The sequence below is a fragment of the Pristiophorus japonicus genome, chromosome 7, assembly GCF_044704955.1.
Source record: "Pristiophorus japonicus isolate sPriJap1 chromosome 7, sPriJap1.hap1, whole genome shotgun sequence".
NCBI lineage: Eukaryota > Metazoa > Chordata > Chondrichthyes > Pristiophoridae > Pristiophorus > Pristiophorus japonicus.
In genome coordinates this window covers 129,272,137-129,295,927 of record NC_091983.1, presented here as the reverse complement: position 1 = coordinate 129,295,927, position 23,791 = coordinate 129,272,137, and the positions used below count along the sequence as shown (strand labels likewise).

The window sequence follows — 23,791 nt, the reverse complement described above, 5'->3', positions numbered from 1 at the left end:
CATGGGAGTGCATGCTTTACAGATACACAACAGGGGACACTAGAACCAGGGAGCATAATCTTAGAATAAGGGGCCGCCCATTTAAAACTGAGATGAGGAGGAATTTCTTCTCTCAGAGGGTTGTAAATCTGTGGAATTCACTGCCTCAGAGAGCTGTGGAAGCTGGGTCATTGAATAAATTTAAGACAGAGATAGATAGTTTCTTAACCGATAAGGGAAAAAGGAGTTATGGGGAGTGGGCAGGGAAGTGGACCCAAGTCTATTATCATATCACCCATGATCGTATTAAATGGCGGAGCAGGCTCAAGGGGCCGTATTTCATACATTCTTATGATGGAATAGATGACAGATGAAGCAGAGATGACAGAAGTGATCTGTCAATGGTGAGAGAGGTAATGAGGTTAGACTTGTGTAAAGACTTGTAGCATGGTGAATCTGTTGTGGAAATGCTGTGAGGAAAAGCTTGTGGCTGAGGGAAGATATCTCTAAGGTGGGAGATTTTATTTTACATTTGAAGCGGTCAACTCATCATCTGATTCAATGGCCACTGACCTCCCGCCTCAGCTTCAAAGACGTGGTCTAGCAACTGCGTGAAACCCATGGGCAAGCTGTCACATTCAAAAGGTCAGTTTAAAACCATTGTTAAGTGGCTGTAAACAATCCACTAATCATTTAAATTGGCTCCCCCATCGCTGCATGTCGGATCTGCTCAGCACTCACAGGCCCGACATTTGGTAAAGGCGCGAGGCAGTGCTTCACAGCGGGGTCCTGACCCGTTGGGGGAAAAAACACGCACCAGACCCATTAAAAATGTATAATTGTATTTACTCTGTACAGCCACCAGAGGGCTCATCCCCTGGAGTCCCAAAGGATCCCATAATCCCTTGGGAGCACAGGTATTTAAGGAGGCTTCACAGGTTGGAGAGACACTCTCGAGACTTGCAATAAAAGACTACGGTCACACTTTATTTTGAGCTCACAGTATTCAGTCTGACTCTTTCTCCATACACAACTGGTGACGAGATACAGATAGCGAACCCAAAGATGCAGAGAATAGTGGGCACCCTGGAGCAATTCTCGGAGGGAAATGATTGGGAAGCTTTTGTGGAGCGACTCGACCAATACTTCATGGCCAACGAGCTAGACGGGGAAGAGAGCGCTGCCAAACGAAGGGCGTTCCTCCTCACCGTCTGTGGGCACCAATGTATGGCCTCGAAGAATCTGCTCACTCCAGCGAAACCCATGGAGAAATCGTACGACGATTTGTGCACACTGGTCCGAGAGCATTTGAACCTGAAGGAAAGCGTCCTGATGGCGAGGTACCGGTTCTACACCTACAAAAGGTCTGAAGGCCAGGAAGTGGCGAGTTATGTCGCCGAGCTAAGACGCCTTGCAGGACATTGCAAATTTGAAGGACATTTGGAGCACATGCTCAGAGACTTTTTCATACTTGGCATTGGCCACAAAACCATACTTCGCAAACTTTTGACTGTAGAGACCCCAACCTTGAGTAAGGCCATAGCGATAGCCCAGGCATTTATTGCCACCAGTGACAATACGAAGCAAATCTCTCAGCACACAAGTGCTGCTACAAGTCCTGTGAACAAAAGTGATGTTGTTTTTGAATCGTAACGTACAGGGCAGGGCACACATACCTGCAGCTACACGTCCGCAGATGTCTCAGAGTCCATCATCAAGGGTGATAAATGCAAGGCCATTAACACCTTGTTGGCGGTGCGGGGGTGAGCATAGTTTCCATGCAAGCCGATTCAAAGAGTACGTTTGCAAGGGCTGTGGAACAATGGGACACCTCCAACGAGTGTGCAGGCAAGCTGCAAAGCCTGTTAAACCTGCAAACCACCATGTTGCAGAGGAGAATAGATTCATGGAGGATCACAACGAACCAGAGCCTCAGATCGAGAAGGCAGAGGTACATGGGATACACACATTCACCATGAATTGTCCTCCGATAATGCTGAACGTTGAACTAAATGGACTCCCGGTGTCAATTGAGCTGGACACAGGTGCGAGCCAGTCCATCATGGGCAAAAAGACTTTCGAAAGGTTGTAGTACAACAAGGCCTCAAGGCCAGTCTTAACTCCAGTTCACACGAAACTAAGAACTTACACGAAAGAACTGATTCCTGTTATCAGCAGTGCTACCGTAAAGGTCTCCTACGATGGAGCAGTGCACAAGCTACCACTCTGGATGGTACCGGGCGATGGTCCCAGGCTGCTCGGCAGGAGCTGGCTGGGAAAGATACGCTGGAATTGGGACGACGTCCGTGCGCTATCGCCCATTGACAACACTTCGTGTGCCCAGGTCTTAAAAAATTTCCTTCGCTGTTCGAACCAGGCGCCGGGAAATTCCAAGGAGCAAAAGTGCAGCTCCACCTAATTCCGGGGGCGCGACCCATCCATCACAAGGCGAGAGCAGTACCATACATGATGAGAGAAAGGGTAGAGATCGAGCTGGACCGGCTGCAAAGAGAGGGCATCATTTCCCCGATTGAGTTCAATGAGTGGGCCAGTCCTATCGTCCCAGTCCTCAAGGGAGACGGCACTATCAGAATCTGTGGCGACTATAAAGTAACTATCAATCGTTTCTCCCTGCAGGACCAATACCCACTACCAAAGGCCGACGACCACTTTGCAACGCTGGGAGGAAAGACGTTCACGAAGCTTTAGCCTACATGACGCAGGAACTGGAGGAATTATCCAAGGCCCTCACCTGCATCAACATGCACAAAGGTCTTTTTGTTTATAACAGATGCCCGTTTGGAATCTGATCAGCGGCGGCAATATTCCAGAGAAACATGGAAAGCTTACTGAAGTCGGTCCCGCACACCGTGGTCTTCCAGGACGACATCTTGATCACAGGTCGGAACACAGTCGAGCATCTGCAGAACCTGGAGGAGGTTTTTAGTCGACTCAACAACGTGGGGCTCAGGTAAAAATGCTCGAAGTGCGTTTTCCTGGCGCCTGAACTGGAGTTCCTGGGGAGGAGGATTGCGGCGGACGGCATTAGGCCCAATGGGAAGACCGAGGCAATCGAGAATGCACCGAGGCCACAGAACGTGATGGAGCTGCGGTCGTTTCTGGGACTCTTCAACTACTTTGGTAACTTCTTACCAGGTCTCAGCACACTGTTAGAACCACTGCATGTCTTACTACGAAAAAGGGACGAATGGGTTTGGGCAAAAGCCAAGAAAATGCTTTTGTAAAAGCGAGAAAATTGTTATGCTCAATCAAATTGCTTGGGTTGTATTATCCATGTAAGCGTTTGGTACTAGCATGTGATGAGTCATCATATGGCGTCGGATGTGTGTTGCAACAAGCTAAGTATTTCGGGAAACTGCAACCGGTTGCTTATGAATCCAGGAGTCTGTCTAAGGCTGAGAAAGCCTATAGCATGATTGAGAAAGAAGCTTTAGCGTGTGTCGATGGGGTAAAGAAAATGCATCAATACTGTTTGGGCTAAAATTCGAATTGGAAACTGACCACCAGCCACTTATATCCCTGTTCTCTGAGAGTAAAGGGATAAATACCAACGCTTCGGCCCACATCCCGAGATGGGCGCTCACGTTGTCTGCATACAACTACGTCATCCGCCACAGGCCAGGCACAGAAAACTGCGCCGATGCTCTCAGTAGGCTGCCATTGCCCACCACGGGGGTGGAAATGGTGCAGTCCGCAGATCTAGCCATGGTTATGAAAGCATGAGAGAGTGAGCAATCACCCGTCACTGCCCGGCAGATCAAAACCTGGACAAGCCAGGACGCCTTATTATCTCTCATCAAAAGCGGTGTGCTTCACGGGAGCTGGTCCAGTGTCCCAGTGGAAATGCAGGAAGAGATAAAGCCGTTCCAGCGGCGCAAAGATGAAATGTCAGGCAGACTGCCTTCTGTGGGGCAATTGAGTAGGGCAGAGACACCTTCATCAATGACCTCCACAGTACCCACCCAGGCATCATAATGATGAAAGCGATAGCCAAAATCCATGTGTGGTGGCCCGGTATCGATGCGGACTTAAGAGTTCTGCGTTCACAGATGTAATACATGCTTGCAGTTAAGCAATATACCCAGGGAGGCGTCGCTAAGTTTATGGTCTTGGCCCTCCAAACCGTGGTCTTAGGTACACGTCGACTATGCAGTCCCATTCTTGGGTAAAATGTTCCTTGTGGTTGTAGACGAGTACTTCAAGTGGATTGAATGAGATAATGTCGGCGAGCACGTCCGCTGCCACTACTGAAAGCTTGCAGGCCACGTTTGCCACACACGGCCTACCCGATGTCCTGGTGAGCGGCAACGGGCCATGTTTTACCAGTGCTAAGTTCAAAGAATTCATGACCCGTTACGGGGTCAAACATGTCACATCTGCCTCGTTTAAACCAGCGTCCAATGGTCAGGCTGAGAGAGCAGTGCAAACCATCAAGCAAGGCTTGAAGAGGGTAACTGAAGGCTCATTGCAGACTCGCCTATCCCGAGTCCTGCTTAGCTACCGCACGAGACCCCACTCACTCACTGGGATCCCACCTGCTGAACTGCTCATGAAAAGGAGCACTTAAGACAAGGTTCTCATTAGTTCACCCTGATCTACATGAACAGGTAGAGAGCAGGCGGCTTCAACAAAGTGCCATGATAGCGCAAATGTGTCATGCGAGATTGAAATCAATAATCCTGTATGTGTGTTAAATTATGGACAAGGTCCCAAGTGGCTTCCCGGCACTGTCGTGGCCAAAGAGGGGAGCAGGGTGTTTCGGGTCAAACTTTCAAATGGACTCATTCACCGGAAACACTTGGACCAAATCAAACTCAGATTCACGGACTATCCTGAGCAACCCACCTTGGACCCTACCTTTTTTGATCCCCCAACATACACACCAGTGGCAACCGGCACTACGGTTGCACACGAAGCAGAACCCATCATTCACAGCAGCCCAGCAGGGCCCAACACACCAGGCAGCCCAGCAAGGCCAGCTGCACAGCAGCCCAGCGAGGGCCCAACAAATGATTCACAATACCAGCTTTCACACTGAGACGATCAACCAGAGCAAGAGGGCCCCAGATCGACTCACAGTAAATAGTTACACTATTGACTTTAGGGGGGCGGAGGGGGGAAAAGTGTTGTTATATATGTATACTTGTATTTACGCTGTACAGACACCAGAGGGCTCATCCCCTGGAGTCCCAAAGGTTCCCATAATCTCTTGGGAGCACAGGTATTTAAGGAGGCTTCACAGGTTGGAGGGGCACTCTGGAAACCTGCAATAAAAGACTAAGGTCACACTTTACTTTGAGTTCCGTGTTCAGCCTGACTCTTTCTCCATACACAACACAACTCACCACCAATTACGCCCGCAACCCCCCGGAAAATCTCAGCCAACATTTCAGGTCGATGACCTTTTGTCAGAACCATGTTTTAATAACTTTGAATGAAAAAAAAATCTTGTAATATCCCTCTTCATTCTTCTAGTGATACTTCTGAGTAAATGCTCTCGTTATCGATTCACCAACTAACAGAAAGAATCCTTCATTATTTAACTTTTCAAAACTTCTCAGAATTTTGGAAACCTCCATCAGATCCTCCCATTAGTCTTCCTATTCCCAAGGGATTATGGGATCCTTTGGGACTCCAAGGGATGAGCCCTCTGTACAGCATAAATACAAGTAGACATATATAACAACACTCCCCCACCCCCAAAGTGATGCCCAAGCGGCAGTGCTGTTTGAAATCACTTCTGGGGACCTATGAACTGGAATACCACTTCAGCCTGGGGTGGTTTAAATCTTGGGCTTTGGGTCCCTTATTGCACAGCTCCAGTGGATTTATCATTTGGAAGGTTTTTACTGAAACAAGCTAATACATTAGCAAATATTATCTTATTAGTAGAGTGAAAATTAAAATTTTGCATACATGTCCAGGCGGCGTGGGCAGGGGCCGTTTAGGGTCGTTGCGTCCTCGACATGCCCTAATAACAGTTTTATGTCTGTGAAGATGTATTTCTGCTTCCAGCTGGTTCCAGAGTTTATCATGAGCAGGTCCTTTCATGTCTCGACCCAAAAGCTGGATTTGTTGCACCCTGCACAAAGGTAGTAACAATTAGAAAGTTTGATTTCTTTTACCCTAAAATATGTCAACAAAACCAAAGGCTGCTTGCTTCCTGAACCAAGCTCCTTTTCATCTTAATGAGAATATATAATGTACCATGAAATCAAAACAGAAAATGCAGTGAACATTCAAGAGAGGAAAACAAGTAAACATTTCAGGCATGAGTATTTAAGAGAACACTTCTTTCTTTCCCCTTTAGATGCTGACCACTGTTGCGGGTTGCCAACATTTTCTGTTTATATTTCTCATGTCCAGCATTCACGCTGGGCTCTGCATAAAATGTACCACATGGTTTGATGTGAGTGTATGTGTATATATAGAGTATGTTAATTGTGATAAATTGAAACTATATACATGCAATATATATTTCCACATAAAACATATTGTAAAGTCTATGTATTCCACCTTCCTCTAGCTCAGACTGTAACAATTTAATTTCCCTTTAACCCCTTAAAATGTTACTGCTGTAACTGTTCTCCACAGCTTCAAGAATTGCTGTATTGATTTAATAAGTTAACATAATGGAGATTTTTAAAAGATACTTAAAGTGCTGTAACCTACAGGGCTATGAACCAAGAGTTGGAAAGTGGGATTAGGCTGGATAGCTCTTGGTCGGCCAGCGTGGACACGATGGGCCGAAATGTCCTCCTTCCATGCTGTTAATTTCTATGATTCTATTGAAAAAAATCTGAAAAGCCCTGCCTAGTTTTCTGTTGGAAATGTAGCAATAGACATTAAGAATGACCCCTCTCACCTGCCTGCCAGCTCCTTATCCAGGTACTTAGCAGCCAGCCTTGCACCATATACCTCAGCTTGTAGAACTGCTATATGTCGACGCAAGGCTTCATTCTCCTTTTTCAGCAGTTTAACTTCAGCTTCTAGCTTTGCTTCCTTCACTTTTTCTTTTTTATTGGCTTCTAATTCTTTTTCCTTTCCAGAAAAATATACACATTGTTTACCAACACATGTAATTAGCCTCATCAGAACATAGTGTCATTTGCAGTCACAAGCAGTCAAGATTATGATGCCCCAACATTTAACAATATCAAAGCCAAAACCTAATGGAGGATTGGAGTGATTTGGGCTCAAATGTGACAAGAGAGCCCAAGTCACCAACACTGAGACAGATGACTCAAATGACAAGAAAGATGGTATTCCAGGATACCAATAGATAAGGCGCAGCTTCAAACTTGGAAATACAAAGCCAGAAACAAGAGAATGTCATTCCATCTATCCATCTTCTAATACTGCAAGTCAAACTTTTTAATCTTTAACCTGTGGAAAAACTGAAAATATATTTGGACTAATAGCGAAGAGTTGGTAAAATGCATAATTTACCCTCATATCAAGGTACAATAATCTTAGTTGCCACAAAGTCTAGTGACTGTTATGATCTATCATATGATTAAAGGATAGACAGGATAGTACCACAGTTAACAATAGAGAGATGGCGGCAATATTAAAGAATTATTTTGCTTCAGTATTTACCAGGGAGATCGAACAGGTAGACCCGACATTGGATGATGAGATTAGTAATGAGATCAGTGCATTTAAAATAAAAAGAGGGTATATATTAAATAAACTAATCAAACTCAAAGAGGATAAAACCCCTGGTCCAGATGGATTGCACCCATGTATTTTAAAAGAATCTAGGGAAAAGATAGAGGCATTACCACACATATTTAATAATTCGTTATAAAAAGGTGTAGTGCCAGAGAACTGACAGATAGCTAACAAAATACCTATATTTAAGAAGGGGGATAGAACATGTCCAGGGAATTATAGACCAGTCAACTTAACATCGGTGGTAGGAAATGTAATGGAATCCCTACTAAAGGAGAAAATAGAAGAACATCTACAAACCAAAAATATAGTAATGAATAGTCAGCATGGATTTTAAAAGGGAACCTCATTGAATTTTTTGAAGAGGTAACAGAGAGACAATGGTACTGCAGTAGATGTAATTTATCTAGATTTTCAAAAGGCCTTCGATAAGGTATCCCATAATACACTGATGAACAAGGTCAAAGAATGCGGAGTCAGGGGACAATTAGCAGAATGGATAGCTAGCTGGCTTCAAGGTAGAAAGCAGAGAGTAGGGGTAAAAGATTGCTATTTACAGTGGCAGAAGGTGGGTAGTGCTGGGACCACTGTTCACAATTTATATTAACGATTTAGACCTTGGAATCAAAAACACAATTTCTAAATTTGCGGATCACACCAAATTGAGGGGGATAGTCAATACTGAGGAGGACTGTAACAAATTACAGGTGTACATTAATAAAGTTGAAGAATGGGCATATAATTGGCAAATGAAGTTCAACACAGAAAAATGTGAGGCATTACATTTTGGTAGGAAGAATAGGGAGGTCACCTATTACTTGGAGGGTGCGAATCTAGGTGGGGTAGAGGAACAAAGGGATCTCGGAGTACAAATACATAAATAACTCAAAGTTGCGACACAAGTTAGCAAGGCGATTAAAAAAAACAAACAAAGCACTAGAGTTTATTTCGAGAGATATTGGGCTCAATTTTCTCCAGTGATTTGCGCCATTTTTTTGGCGCAAGTTAAAAAATTAAAGTTTCCCCAAGGAATGTGCACCAACGTAACTCAGTTAGTTACGATTTTTTTTTTTTAGGTAGTTTTTTTTTGCGTCATAGGCAGCGTAACCTGATGTCTGCGCCAATTTTTGTCAATTTATGGAAGTTTGCCCCCCCAAAATGTCTCCTAGGTCGGTGTATGTGACCACTCCCAAAAAACCTTCTGATGAGTTAAGAAAAGCAGCGGCATTGAAAAATCGGCGCAGAACAACGCCATTGTTTTTCAGCCAAGTTTTGGAGGAAGTCAAATAGACTTAAATATATGTAATAAAGATTACATTTTTTTTAACCCTATAACTCAGTAAATGGAAGTTTGATGGAATTCTGTAAGTTTTCGTTTTTTTCAACTCACACGCCACCACCGATCGTCTGCAAACAGGGCTGGAGGGTTGGAGCGTCGGCCGGCAGAATCGGTCCCGTGCTCGGACACAGGGGCTCGACTGCAAAAGAAGCCGGGGGGGTGGGGTGAAAGGTGGGGGGCTGTGGAAGGCGATTGTAAGGCATCAGACGCCTGCACAAGATATCAAATCAAGCCCAGGTGGGTGAGGGGCTGAGGAAGGCGATCAGAAGGCATCAGAAGACTTCACGACACATTAAATGTATCCCGGGTGGGTGGGGGGCTGTGGAAGGCATCACCACCCATCAAATGTAGCCCAGTGGGTGGAGGCTCTGGAAGGTGATCAGAAGGCATCACGAGACTGCACTACGCATCAAATGTAGCGGGGAGGGAGGGGGGGGTGGGGGGGTGATGGGAGTTCCTGATCACTGTGCCGCTCAGACTTGGGTGTGGTCCATACAGACCTGTGGGGAGAGAGGACAAAGAACCTCGTCCTGCCTGCCTGCTGTTATGAGCTTCTTACAAAGGTAAAATTTAAGCATGGGGTCAATACTGACAATGCCATACCTTGTGCAAGCCTTTTGCAAGATGGTGCTGCAGAGGAGACAATTGATTTGACGTCATCGCATGACAAACCTCAGAGCCCATAGGGTGCTGGGCAGGAGGCCGTACCCACCTCAAGTATATCGAGACAGGCGTTCGTACCTGCACCTGAGTGATGCAGACTGTGTCAGAAGGCTGCATTTCCGCAAAGAAGTTGTAACTGAGATCTGAGAGTTGGTAAAAGCAGACCTGCAACCTAGAAGTGTCAGAAGGACTGTTTTGTCAGTTGAAGTGAAAGTTACAGCTGCACTTTCATTCTATGCCTCCAGATCGTTTCAAGCTACAACTGGGGATGTGTGCACCATTTCTCAACATGCAACACATGTCTGCATTCGGCAGGTGACTGCTGCACTATATGCCCGGAGGAATGACTACATAAGGTTCCCCATGACCGCCCAGGCAATGCGTGACAGGGCTGTGGGCTTCTCCAGGATTGCTGGCTTCCCAAAGGTACACGGCTGCATTGATTGTACCCAGATCGCCTTGCGAGCACCTTTGGAGGGTTCCAAGATGTATAGGAACAGAAAAAGCTTCCACTCCATTAATGTGCATCTCGTGTGTGACGACATGCATCACATCGTGTCAGTTGATGCACGATACTCTGGGAGCACCCATGATGTGTTCATCTTACGCGAGAGCGTTATATCTGCCATGTTTCAGCAGCAGCCAGAAGGGCAGAGCTGGCTACTGGGAGACAAAGGGTACGGCCTCACCACCTGGCTTATGATGCCCCTACGCATAACCCGGACAGAAGCTGACCGGGAATACACGTCGCAGCCTAATAGAGAGGACTATTTGCATCTTGAAACAGCATTTCCGATGCCTGGATAATTCCAGAGGCTACTTGCTATACTTCCCTGAGATTTGTTGGGCAGTTCACTGTTGTGTGCGGCATGCTGCATAATTTAGCCATCATGAGGCAGCAGCAACTGCTAGTAGAAGAACTACCTGAGGTGAGAGTGGCTGATGATAATGATGAGGAAGATGCAGATGACGAGGAAGCCATGCAGCTAACTGAACCCGGAGCACGACAGCGGAGGAGGGCGGGCTGTTGTTCCCCTTTAATGGTTGCTCGAGCCTTACGCCAACAACTCATCCGTGAACGCTTTGCTGCTGAAGGCTCAGCAGCAACTATTCCACATGGACCATGTTTACTGTTTGGACCTGATCCGTAATGTGTTGTGTTAATGGAACAAATAATGGAAATGATTCAGTTATAATTTAAAATATATTTTATTCAAAAGTTTAATATTTGTTTGTACTTAACTTAAACAAACATATTATTGTATCAAACTTTAACGTTTTCACTTAAGATCACTTATAAACTTTTAAACTTGTAAATTTACATAACTTACAAAAAACTTTGAATTTGCAAAGTTACAACAGTAACAACAACAACAGCAAAGAAAGGCTGCATCCAGCTCTCCTCCACCTTATTCTAAGACTGCCTGCTGAGCTTGGTCTTGGTGACTCCACCATCCCTGCCCGCAGGCGGTGACGCAGTGTTTCTCGAGTTGGTACCGAGCTTATTCTTTTGAATATTTCGGGTAATGCGCACATCTTGATGGGGGTGGGGGGCAAGCAGTAATGTGGAAGGCCCGACTTGGGCCTCTTCAGAGGCTAGTCTGGGGATTGGAGTGGGAGTGGCAGTTGATTCTGTCAATGGGCACAGGGTCTGGACGTGTTCCCTTATTGCAGCAGCTAACTCCAAAATTCCCTCCCTCATGTGCCCTGACAGTGTCTCAACTACCTCCAACATTCCCTCTATCATGTTCGCCACCAGTGTCTCAGCTACCTGTGACATTCCCTCCCTCATGTGCACCGACATGGTTTCACCTGACAAATATTCCCTCCCTCATGTTCCCGGACAGCATTCCCATTTCTCGTGAGAGTGTTGTTACTTCTCCCAACAGTCCCGATACCTCATCACTCACCCCACTGATGGTGTCCAGGAGTGATCACTTAAGGTCAATGCTCTCCGCACTCATTGCCATCATTTGAACCACATCTGTTAGATCCTGCACCTCAGGAGAGTACTGTCGAGCTCTCCTTCCCCTCCTCACCCTGGGTGTGGCTCGCAGCACCCCAGTGGGACCCGCAGCCTCGGACGGTGGGGCCCTGGGTGTGTCTCGCTGCACCCCACTGGGACCCGCAGCCTCGGACGGTGGGAAACCATGGAATGTCCCACCAACACTCAAACCACTATTCAGGGAAGGGGCTAGCACCTGCACCTCCTCCAAAGTGAGTACAGGAAATGGGGCTTCATCCATCTGCTCCACCTCCCCCTCCCCCTCACCCCATGCTCTTGGTCAGAAGGTGGAATTGGAAGATGTTCTCCTCTTCAGGCTCGTCCTCGTCTGAATCTTCTGCATCATCAGGGTTGGCCTCAAATTCTGAAAAATATAACAGAACAGACAAATGGTTAGCAACAGAGGAGGGGGCAGGGTTGGTGGCATGAGTAGGCTCACACAGCGCAGGCAGCAGGCTGATTTGAAGGACCATGATGAATGATAGCACACTGCATCAACCAAAGCTTAGCAGAGGGAGACATTCCCATGAACCGAAGCATGGCTAGCCCGCTTAACATTTAGGAAAGCCAGACTGTGGAATTTGTAGGATTTACCCTCTCCTTCGACTGTGGGCCCAGCTTGTGCAGTGGTGGTTGCTTTTCTCCAGGCAGGACCCATCAAAGCAGCAAACCTCTCTTCCAAGGGTGTCAATGGGTGCAGATTTGCTGGGTCTCCTCCTGTTCAAGTTCTTTCTTGTTTGTTGTGTGCCACTTTCCTCTGTAAAGATGAAAATATAACTTTTTAAAGAGAGGGTGTCTTTCTTCTGGATGGGACATATAGATGGTCACATTTAAATTGCAATTCCAGTGAATAAATGAAAATATTATTTACAATGACTTCTTGACTAAGGTCCTGCCCCTGCTTTTTGCACTGGCCTCCAGACCTCGGGGTGGTGATCATTGCACAGTAATCTTCTGCAAGTTGGTTCCAGCGTTTCTTCATTTCTTTGGGTGGAACTTTTGTGTGACCTCTGCTGGTGTCCAGCTCCTGCCATCTGCCCTCAATCACAATAACTAGTGCCTCCACTTCATCCTGTAAGAATTTCTTGGTCCTTGCCCATGTTGCATCTTGTATTGCAGCTCCGATTTTTCCAATGAGAATTAAAGTTCTCACACACAACTGGCTCTTTAAAAATGACCGATTGCAGATCGGGAGCTGCACTGCGCATGCACACCCATAGGAATCACATCATAACGTCCTTTTTTTTCCGTGCAAGTGCAGAAGGGTCAGCATCGTTTTTTCGGTGCAGACAGTTGGCTCCACAGTCCCCCCTCCCCCTCAAGGCTACAGGACAGGCTGCGTGGCGGCAATTTTGAAAAATAGAGTGGGGAAACTTGGCACATTTATTTTTGGAGTAGTTCTGGCCGAGAAAAACAGGCGTAACTGACAATATGCCAAAAAATGGCTTTCGGAAACATTGAGTCCCTTGAATTGAAAAGTAGGAAAATTATGCTAAACCTGTATCGAACCTTGGATTAGACAGAGTACTGTGTACAGTTCTGGTCACCATATTAGAAAAAGGATGTAGTGGCACTGGAGAGGGTGCAGAGAAGACTTACAAGGATGATACCAGAATTGCGAGAGTATACACATCAGGAAAGGATTAACAGGCTGAGTCTCTTTTCTCTTAAAAAAAGAAAGCTGCGGGATGACCCAAGAGGCCTTTAAATTTCTGAAAGGTTTTGATCGAGTGGAGGCAGAGAGAATGTTTCCACTTGTGGGGAAGAGCATAACTGGAGGCCATCAATATAAGATAGTCACCAAGAAATCCAATAGGGAATTAAGAAGAAACTTCTTTAACCAAAGAGTGGTGAGAATGTGGAACTCGCTACCACAGGGAGTGGTTGAAGCAAATAGTATAGATGCATTTAAGGGGAGGCTAGACAAGCATATGAGGGAGAAGGGAATAGAAGGTTATGCGGATAGATTTCGATGAGGAATAACAGAAGGAAGCTTGAGTGGAGCATAAACGCGGCATGAACTGGTTGAGCCAAATGGCCTGTTCCTGTGGTGTATATCCTCATAAGGCAAAGAATGTTTATGGCAATTGGAAGCATTTATAAAGATTACTTTTGTTCTGAGAAATGACACAAACTAAGAAATATGTACTGCAACTTTCTTGGTGCCTACATTACTCTGAAATACAGACTGAGCTTTTATTTTCTAACAGACCTGTTTATACTTAGATTAAACCCTTCTGTAAAAATGTATAAAACTATTTTTTTAATTAAAATGTCCAAAGTTAAAAACCGTCATCTGATTAAAATTTGCAGAAACGGTCAACTTACTTAGGTTTAACAAATCTTTTTTAAAACCTGCTTTAATTTGTCATTGTTGAGCACAGCAGTAAAAATAATCAAAGTTTGACATTAATACCATGCTCTTTGACATGCAGGCCATGATCCTTACCAACAGATCCATTACAGACCCAATCCACATCTGGACTGGGGTCAAACAGGGCTGCATCATCGCCCCAACCCTCTTCTCAATCTTTCTCGCCGCCATGCTCCACCTCACAGTCAACAAGCTCCCCGCTGGAGTGGAACTAAACTACAGAACCAGTGGGAACCTGTTCAACCTTCGCCGTTTCCAGACCATGTCCAAGACCACCCCAAGCTCTGTCGTCGAGCTACAGTACGCGGACGACGCCTGCATCTGCGCACATTCAGAGGCAGCACTCCAGGACATAGTCGACGTATTTACTGAAGCGGACGAAAGCATGGGCCTTACACGAAACATCCGTAAGACAAAGGTCCTCCACCAGCCTGTCCTCGCTGCACAGCACTGCCCCCCCCCGGTCATCAAGATCCACGTCGTGGCCCTGGAAACCATGGACCACTTCCCATATCTCGGGAGCCTCCTATCAACAAGAGCAGGCACCGACGACGAGATCCAACACCGCCTCCAGTGCGCCAGTGCAGCCTTCGGCCGCCTGAGGAAAAGAGTGTTTGAAGACCAGGCCCTCAAAACTGCCACCAAGCTCATGGTTTACAGGGCTGTAGTAATATCTTCCCTCCTGTATGGCTCAGAGACATGGACCATGTACAGTAGATACCTCAAGTTGCTGGAGAAATATCACCAACGATGTCTCCGCAAGATCCTACAAATCCCCTGGGAGAACAGGCGCACCAATATCAGCGTCCTCATTCAGGCTAACATTGCCAGCATTGAAGCACTGACCACACTCGATCAGCTCCGCTGGGCAGGCACGAGATTCCCAAAGCAAGTACTCTCCTTGGAGCTCCTTCACGGCAAACGAGCCAAAGTTGGGCAGCGGAAACGCTACAAGTACACCCTCAAAGCTTCCCTGATAAAGTGTGACATCCCACTGACACGTGGGAGTCCCTGGCCCAAGACCGCCCTAAGTGGAGGAAGTACATCAGAGAGGGTGCTGAGCACCTCGAGTCTCAACGCCGAGGGCATGCAGAAATCAAGCGCAGACAGCAGAAAGAGCGTGCGGCAAACCAGTCCCACCCACCCCTTCCCTCAACGACTATCTGTTCCACCTGTGACAGAATCTGTGGCTCTCATATTGGACTGTTCAACCACCAAAGAACTCACTTCAGGAGTGGAAGCAAGTCTTCCTCGATTCCGAGGGACTGCCTATGATGATGATGATTATGCTCTTCGCTAACAGTCAACCCAGTGCAACAATCTAAAAAATATTTTCCAGTGTGACTTATACTGAAAGTATAAGGTTGTTGGAAGGCAGCAACAGCTGTCAGTGAATCCACAAAAACACACCAGTGTACTACTTACCATCTCATCCACTGAAAGGACAGACTTGGGACAGGAAAGAAAAAAAAAGTTAGGAAGTTAGCAGACATTTAAATAGAGACAACAGTTGAAAGACTCATTCATGAGGAGAAATCAGTAAATGTTGTCCAAAAGCACAGCAGGGATAATATTCCAATATGAATGGTTGTATAATTCTTCTCTATGGTTATTTCAATGAACAGAGCAACATTTTAGATTAAAAGAATCGGTACATCAGTGGGATGTGGCCAACATAAAGTGAAGAAAGCTACATACACAGTGCTGCTCTTGAAAATTATTTGCCTGGAGTGCTGGAGTGCTGGAGAAAACCTGAACGGCTATAAAGTTGCTGCCTAGCTCAGATGTGCACAAGTAATATTTTCTCAAAATAAATAAGCACATAACTGAATTCATACACTACTGACTGATTGTGAAGTTATTTAGACAAATAAAAATATTTTCCAAGAAGCTCAGCAACCAGTAGGGGATGTAGATATAATTACAAATCTAATAATTAAGTGATTTAACAAAGAGGAACATCAAGCATCAATATAACACTGTGTACTGAGACAATGGGGGTAATTTTAACCACAAAAAACAGGTGGGTTGGTGTTGGGTGGTATGTTAAAATGTTTTAAATCTCAAATCCAACCTGTTCATTTCTGGTTTTAACGCAGGCAGGACGAGGGGGGCGGGGGGACACCAACCCGCTCCCAGGAGGCGAGTTGGTCATTTAAATATTATAATGAGGCTGCATGCCTCATATTTAATCTGTCTTCCAGGTTTAACCCCGGCAGCTAAAGGAAGGCGAGGACTGCTTCCTGGAAAAGGTGAGTGCCTTTTACAGCACTGTTTTGGGGCCAGGTGGAGCAGGAGTACTTCCTCCCAGCCCACCAAACTCCCTTCTTCCCTGCCCGCCATTGGACCACCCCCCACACGATTGGACCCCCCCCCGGGATCGGGGATCGAATCTCCCCGGGATCGGACTCCCACCCTAGGATTTAGGATCGGGTCCCAGCCCGGGATCAGGCCTCCCCCACTCCGCCCCCATGGATTGGCAACCACCCTCCCTCACCCCCATGTTCCCACTAATACAGCTGCAGGCTCTCTACCTACTCCTGGGGCTGTGGCCTCCTCTAGAGCGTTCCCTGCCCGACCGGGGCCAAGCCTGTCAATCAGGCTGGCTTCTGGGTGGGGAACCTGCTTAATAAAAGAAAGACACACACTGTGGAGTCAAAACGCCACAGCATGAGTGGAAACAGAGACTTCTGTGTTTCCCACACAAAAATCCTCCTCCCTGCTCACGGAAGCCACCCCAGTCAATATCGGGGCCAATAACACAGAGTTTCTATAGAAGAGTCTATAGAGGCTATTCCACTATCCAATACTTCACAGGAAATGCATCTTGGGACATTACAGGGATGGCATGCAATTTTAAATTCATTTATTTTAATGGACAGAAAATCATGGCAATTTCCAAGTTGCACAGCTTCCAAGTAGGATTAGCGGATTTCAGAATCACCCCTTATGATTCTTAGCCAGTGAATGTTTTATGGTCAAATTCAGCAGATCAGTGTTTCAGTGTGCAGATGAGTTATTCACCCAGAAAAGGGAGTTTTCTGAAGCTCCACCAAAGACTTAGTGATAAATACACAGCATGTTGCAGGACAAATATATGCAGGTGAAAAGTGTCCCAGGTTCAGTGCTTGGTTTGTAATGAATTAGCTCATCTCAGTTGGGCAGCAGAGGGGCACAGCAATTGATGTCAATATCGCTAGGCTACCTGGAAAACAAGGTAGGGGAAGGAGGAACATCAACCAGGTTACCAATTCCTGATCACGATCCACTGGTCTCTTGCTGACTATATGTGTGTGCCAGTTTCCATGTGACGATAGAGATGGCATCATTTTCTAGGCTCAAACATCATAAATATAAGTTGGGTGAAATGTCAAAGGAAAGAATGGAACTTGGCTTCAGAAACAGTCACTGTCTCTGGGGAGCAGTAGAAAAGCTTTCTAGTCCTTTTGAATATTGCGACTGATTTGGCCCAAGAGAATTGACTTAGAGAAATGATTTACCTTGAAACAAATTCACGCTGAATTAAACAATATTGAATAGTTCAAAGAAAATTAGACAACTTTGTTGCCGGTTTCAACTTTTAGCAAGGACATACCAGCTTAGCCTTGATTGAGCTGGAGTCAACATTCTGCCCAGTCTTGGCATGCAGCTGCAGTTGGACAGCATGAAGCTGGAGGAGCTGATCATGTACTTCCTTCTCTAGCACAACTTTCTCAGCCTGGGTATCGATCAGCTCGGACTTCAGGTCCAGAAGCTGAGCCTACAGAGCAAAAATGAAAAGCAGATGGTGAACAGCTGAAAATATAGTACTACATGTGAGCATTCTGAAGAATGATTACATTTTCAATTTTTACAGGATAGCATTTTGGGGTTTCATTTCATACACTTTTACTGCCACTACACACAATATATATACACTAGGTTCCATCTATGTTGCTTATCAAATACATGGAACCAGAATCAAGTCTTATGTTCAGAAGGAAAACACTCCATAGCACATCAGGAACTCAACCAATTTGAGTGCAGTATTCAAACAAAGCAGACTTTACAAAAATAACCATTGCATGATCTGGCCATCATACTCTGTAACAGCAATAGGATACTAAATATATGGGGAAACCAGTTCATTTGGTGTTTTGGTTAAGTTAAATTTGTATGTCTAGCATATAGTACAGGTTGAACCTCCCTTATCTGGCACCCTTGGGACTTGGCCTGTACCGAATGAGGGATTTTGCCGGATGAGGGGTGGTCACGTGTTTGGGTGAACTGCACCTTTAAGTGCTGTTGCTGGGATAAGTATGTGTGTGCGCTGATTGGCTGGACCGACTGTCAGTCAGCCAGTGTGCAGTGGGCCTCAAAGAGCCGGTGGGCCCCGGAGAGCCGGCGGGCACAGAACAGCCAGCGGGCACAGAAGAGCCAGCCTGATGCCCCCGGAGGGAGCGCTGTGGGGAGGAGCGGCCAGCCCGAGGACTGTGGCTGCAGGAGTTCCAGCAGGGCGACAAGGAGGAGGCAGCCAATCGAGGAGAAAGATTATATTGGTGTGTAGGATTTTGACGGTCGCGTTCTGCGCATGTGCCACCTGGAATGGTCCCAGACGAGGGATGGTGCCGGATAAGGGAGTCCCGGATAAGAGAGGTTCAACCTGTATTTCTTTCATTTTCCTCTTTCTGTTCTAGACAATCCTATCACAACTGTATTAACCATGCAAACATTAACTATGCAAACAACTATAAAGAAAATACCAACCATCAATTGTTAAGAGCTTAGAAACATAGGAACGGAAATAGGCCATCGAGCCCCACAAGTCTGTTCTGCTAAATAATGAGAACATTACTGATCTGCAACCTAACTCCATATATCCGCCTTTGCCTATAATCCCATCATACCTTTGGTTAACAGAAAGTTTAACAATCTCCAAATTAAAATGAATAATTGATCTCTTATTAATTACCATTTGCGAAAGAGAGTTCCAAACTTCTACTACCCTTTGTATGTAGAAGTGTTTCCTAATTTCTCTTCTGAAAGGTCTGGCTCTAATTTTTAAGACTATGCCCCCTGGTTCTCAACTCTCCAACCAGCGAAAATAGTTTCTCTCTATCTACCCTATCTGTTCCCCTTAATATCTTGAAAACTTCGATTAGATCACCCCTTAACCTTCTAAATTATAAGGAATACAACCCTAATTTGTGTAATTTCTTCTCGTAGCTTACTCCTTGAAGTCCAGGTATCATTCTGGTAAACCTATGCTGCACTTCCTCCAAGGCCAATATATCGTTCCTAAGGCGTGGTGCCCAGAACTATTCCAGTATTCCAGGTGTGGCCTCACTAGGGTTTCATGACATTTTAATGATCTATATACCTGGACCTCCAAGTCTCTTTGGACTGCCACTGTTTTTAGCTTTTCACCATTTAGAAAGTACCCTGTTCTATCCTTTTTCAGTACAAAGCGACCTCACATTTACCTACATTGAAATCCATTTGCCACAGTTTTGCCCATTCACTGAATATATCAATATCCCTTTGTAATTTTATGCTTTCATCTACACTGTCTACAATGCCTATCTTTGTGTCACCGAGAAAATTGTATATATGGGGGCCTAAATTTAGGTGCACCAGAAAGCTGGCGCACCTAGGAGTTTTGGAGTGCTACTTACTGCTGGAATTCCTGGTACAGTAAGTAAATCCATATTCAGGACTTGAATTATCAAAGTCCCACAGGAAATGGATCATAATGGAGGTGGGCTTTAGATTCAAAGCCAGGCTGACTGGCTGAAAATGGGTCAGTCAGGGCCTCCGCCGCTGTTGATCAGCGGTGGAATCGTGGTGACATCACAGCAGGTGTGCGTCGCCACGCTCTCTCCCTTCCGCTAAAGGGGAGAGATTCTATCTTTTTTAAATCTTTGTCCACTGGGCCACCAGGAAGAGTTTTGGCTGAGCCAGCAGCCTGGCACATTGGTGGCCTGGGTGAACCCAGAGGCAGTATTTTGCCAGTCGATCAGCAAGTCGGCTGGCAAAAATGTTTCCATTGCGGCCGTGGCAGTGGCACTCCCCTTTAAGGGCGGCCGTGCTACCAGGCCACACTCAGTGCGGAGATGGTGTACCGGCAGGAAAACCTGCCGGGGGCACCACGCGGCGGGGGAATCGACGGATTTTGGTGAAAATCGATGGATAATTTTTTTAATTACTTTTTTATTGTTTTTATTGACGGTGCAACCACTCGGGCGGGATGGGGTCCAGGCTGAAAAATCCCCAACCTGAATTTAGGTTGGGTCGGCCTATTGACCCCAAAGCGACGACCACTCGATTTTTAGGAATGGCCGTCACAAACGGGCATTAACGGGTCTCTTTGAGACCCTGAATTTTGGCACCATGACTTGGACAGGTTAGGTGAGTGGGCAAATACATGGCAGATGCAGTATAATGTGGATAAATGTGAGGTTATCCACTTTGGGGGCAAAAACATGAAGACAGAATATTATCTGAATGGCGGCAGATTAGGAAAAGGGGAGGTGCAACGAGACCTGGGTGTCATGGTTCATCAATCATTGAAGGTTGGTATTCAGGTACAGCAGGCGGTGAAGGCGGCAAATGATATGTTGGCCTTCATAGCTAGGGGATTTGAGTATAGGAGCAGGGAAGTCTTACTGCAGTTGTACAGGGCCTTGGTGAGGCCTCACCTGGAATATGGTGTTCAGTTTTGGTCTCCTAATCTGAGGAAGGACGTTCTTGCTATTGAGGAAGTGCAGCGAAGATTCACCAGACTGATTTCCGGGATGGTAGGACTGACATATGAGGAGAGACTGGATCAACTGGGCCTTTATACATTGGAGTTTAGAAGGATGAGAGGGGATCTCATAGAAACATATAAGATTCTGATGGGACGGGACAGGTTAGATGCGAGTAGAATGTTCCCGATGTTGGGGAAGTCCATAACCAGGGGACATCGTCTTAGGATAAGGGGTAAGCCATTTAGGACTGAGATGAAGAGAAACTTCTTCACTCAGAGAGTTGTTAACCTGTGGAATTCCCTGCCGCAGAGAGTTGTTGATGCCAGTTCATTGGATATATTCAAGAGGGAGTTAGATATGGCCCTTACGGCTAAGGGGATCAAGAGGTATGGAGAGACAGCAGGAAAGGGGTACTGAGGGAATGATCAGCCACGATCTTATTGATTGGCGGTGCAGGCTCAAAGGGCCGAATGGTCTACTCCTGCACCTATTTTCTATGTTTCTATGTCAGCTAACATGGGAGCCAGAAAAGGAAGTTGGTGATCAGCAGTTTGGTGGGCATAGGGTCACAGAGCAGGAACTGGGTCTTATAGACAAGATGAGCTTGTAGAGGTCATGAGGGGAGATCAGAGAGAAACTGGAAAAGATGTGAGGTCAGGGCTAGGTCAAGGGGGATCTTTAGAGGAAGTTTGGCCCAGTGGGCTAGCGGAAGGAAGGGAAGTGGCAGAGGCAGTGGAATGCATGGTCTCAATCTTAAAAACAAAGAAGTCCATGAGCTCCTCACACTTATTGTCAGAGTTGAGGATGGAGACAGGGGAGAGGGATAAATGTAAAAGATTTTTTAATGGTATGCAAAGTGCAGTTAAACAAAAGTCTAAATGATAGTACACAGTAACTGTAATGCACAAGAACACAAGAAATAGGAGCAGGAGTAGGCCATTTGACTCCTCGAGCCTGCTCCGCCATTTAATAAGATCATGGCTGATCTGATCATGGACTCAGTTCTATTTCTATGCCCGCTCCCCATAACCCTTTATTCTCTTATCACTTAAAAATCTGTCCATCTCCGCCTTAAATATATTCAAAGCCCCAGCCTCCACTGCTCTTTGGGACAGTGAACTCCACTGATTTACAACCCTCAGAGAAGAAATTCCTCCTCATCTCAATTTTAAATGGACAGCCCCTTATTCTGAGACTATGCCACCTAGTTTTAGTTTCCCCCATGACTGGTAATATACTCTCTGCATCCATCTTGTCCAGCCCTCTCATTACCTTGTATGTTTCGATAAGATCACCTCTCATTCTTCAACTCGAATGAGTATAGACCCAATCTATCTTCATCAGTCAACCTCCTCATCTCCAGAACCAACCTAGTGAACCTTCTCTGAACAGCCTCCAATGCAAGTATATCCTTTCTTAAATATGAAGACCAAAACTGCATGCAGTATTCTAGGTGTGGCCTTACCAATACCCTGTACAGTTGTAACAGGACTTCTCTGCTTTGATACTCTATCCCCCTTGCAATAAAGGCCAACATTCCATTTGCCGTCCTGATTACTTGCTGTACCTGCATACTAACTTTTTGTGTTTCATGCACAAGGACCCCCAGGTCCCTCTGTACTGAAGCACTTTGCAATTTTTCTCCATTTAAATTATAATCTGCTTTTCTATTTTTTCTGCCAAAGTGGATAACCTCACATTTTCCTACATTATACTCCATCTGCCAAATTTTTGCCCAATCACTTAGTCTGTCTATATCCCTTTCCAGATTGTGTGTGTCCTCCTCACAATTTACTTTCCCATCCATCTTTGTGTCATCAGCAAACTTGGTTACATTACACTCAGTCCCTTCATCCAAGTCATTAATATAAATTGTAAATAGTACGTCCAGTGACAGCTGTTTATATCACATTAATAATGAAGTAACTGAGCTACATTAACAAAAATGGCTCTTTAAAACATTATTACTGTTGACTGGATAAATGTAAGCTATATATATTGAGCAGATCATGGTTCATGAAGGAACTATATAGGCTCTCAAACTGCAAAACTGAAAATGTTGACGATCCATCATGAATTAGCTTTAAAATGGCTGCTTCTTCTGTTTAATGAAATGCTTAGGAGATAATATGCCAATTTGTACAGTCAGATTTGTAGCTGTGTGATAAAATGCCACTGCAATGACTCTTTAAAGACACAACTTGAACAGAAATGCCTCCCATTAATCCAGTGTTGTCCAGTACATTCATCACTAGCCACAAGTGGCTGCTTGGGAATCCAAATGTGGCTAATAGCACGTCTAATTAGTAAAAAAATGAGTAATCGTTGGTCATGTGATCAGCATAGTCATGTGTTATTTAACCTTTTTGAATGTTTGTTGGTAAAATGGTAAGATGGAAAGCAGTGTGCACCTATTGTTTGATCATTGTGAGCACTTCATTGGTTAAGTAAATATACATATGTGAAGTACATTTACCTGTATTGTGCTAGTCTTTGTAAGGTCTTTTCTACTGAAACTAGTGCATGTGGCTAAAACAGTGTCACTGTAGCAACACCTGTTGGTAGTCAGCGGTTTGTATTGGACAACACTACACTACAGTAATCTAATCAGTTTTGTTACTTCTTTATTTAAAAGTAAATCCATACTGACACTAGAGAATCCCCAACAAGTTTTTTCCTTTAAGAATATAAGAAATAGGAAGAGGAGTCGGCCATACGGTCCCTTGAGCCTGCTCCGTCAAAGAGTTAGTATTCACTTTGCTGGCTGCGTTGTAAACAAATCTACAAATATACCTGTGTGTAAAAAGAAAATCTTGTCCAATCCAATCTTCCTGTTCTCTGCCAAAATCAAGTACTACTTGCAACTTCCCATTTTAAATATTACAAATCCAAACAATTCTGTGGCATTGAACCAAGAAATAATTTCAATTAAAGCTCATTCGTGTTTGCAGGAGGAGGAGCATTGCTGCTTTGGGTCACAGAACAAAGTTGTGCTTCTATAGATTTTC

General features: G+C 45.3%; 1 protein-coding gene across 1 annotated transcript in view; it reads right to left on the bottom strand.

Moving 5' to 3' along the window:
* gopc (golgi-associated PDZ and coiled-coil motif containing) overlaps nucleotides 1–23,791 on the bottom strand; it is a 59,862-nt gene that overhangs the window by 23,801 nt on the left and 12,270 nt on the right. The window contains exons 2-4 of the mRNA XM_070885320.1: nucleotides 17,651–17,815; nucleotides 6,866–7,041; nucleotides 5,917–6,082 (exon numbers count right to left, since the gene is read on the bottom strand). Of these exons, the coding sequence (XP_070741421.1) occupies nucleotides 5,917–6,082; nucleotides 6,866–7,041; nucleotides 17,651–17,815 (507 nt within the window). The remainder of the gene's footprint in view (nucleotides 1–5,916; nucleotides 6,083–6,865; nucleotides 7,042–17,650; nucleotides 17,816–23,791) is intronic.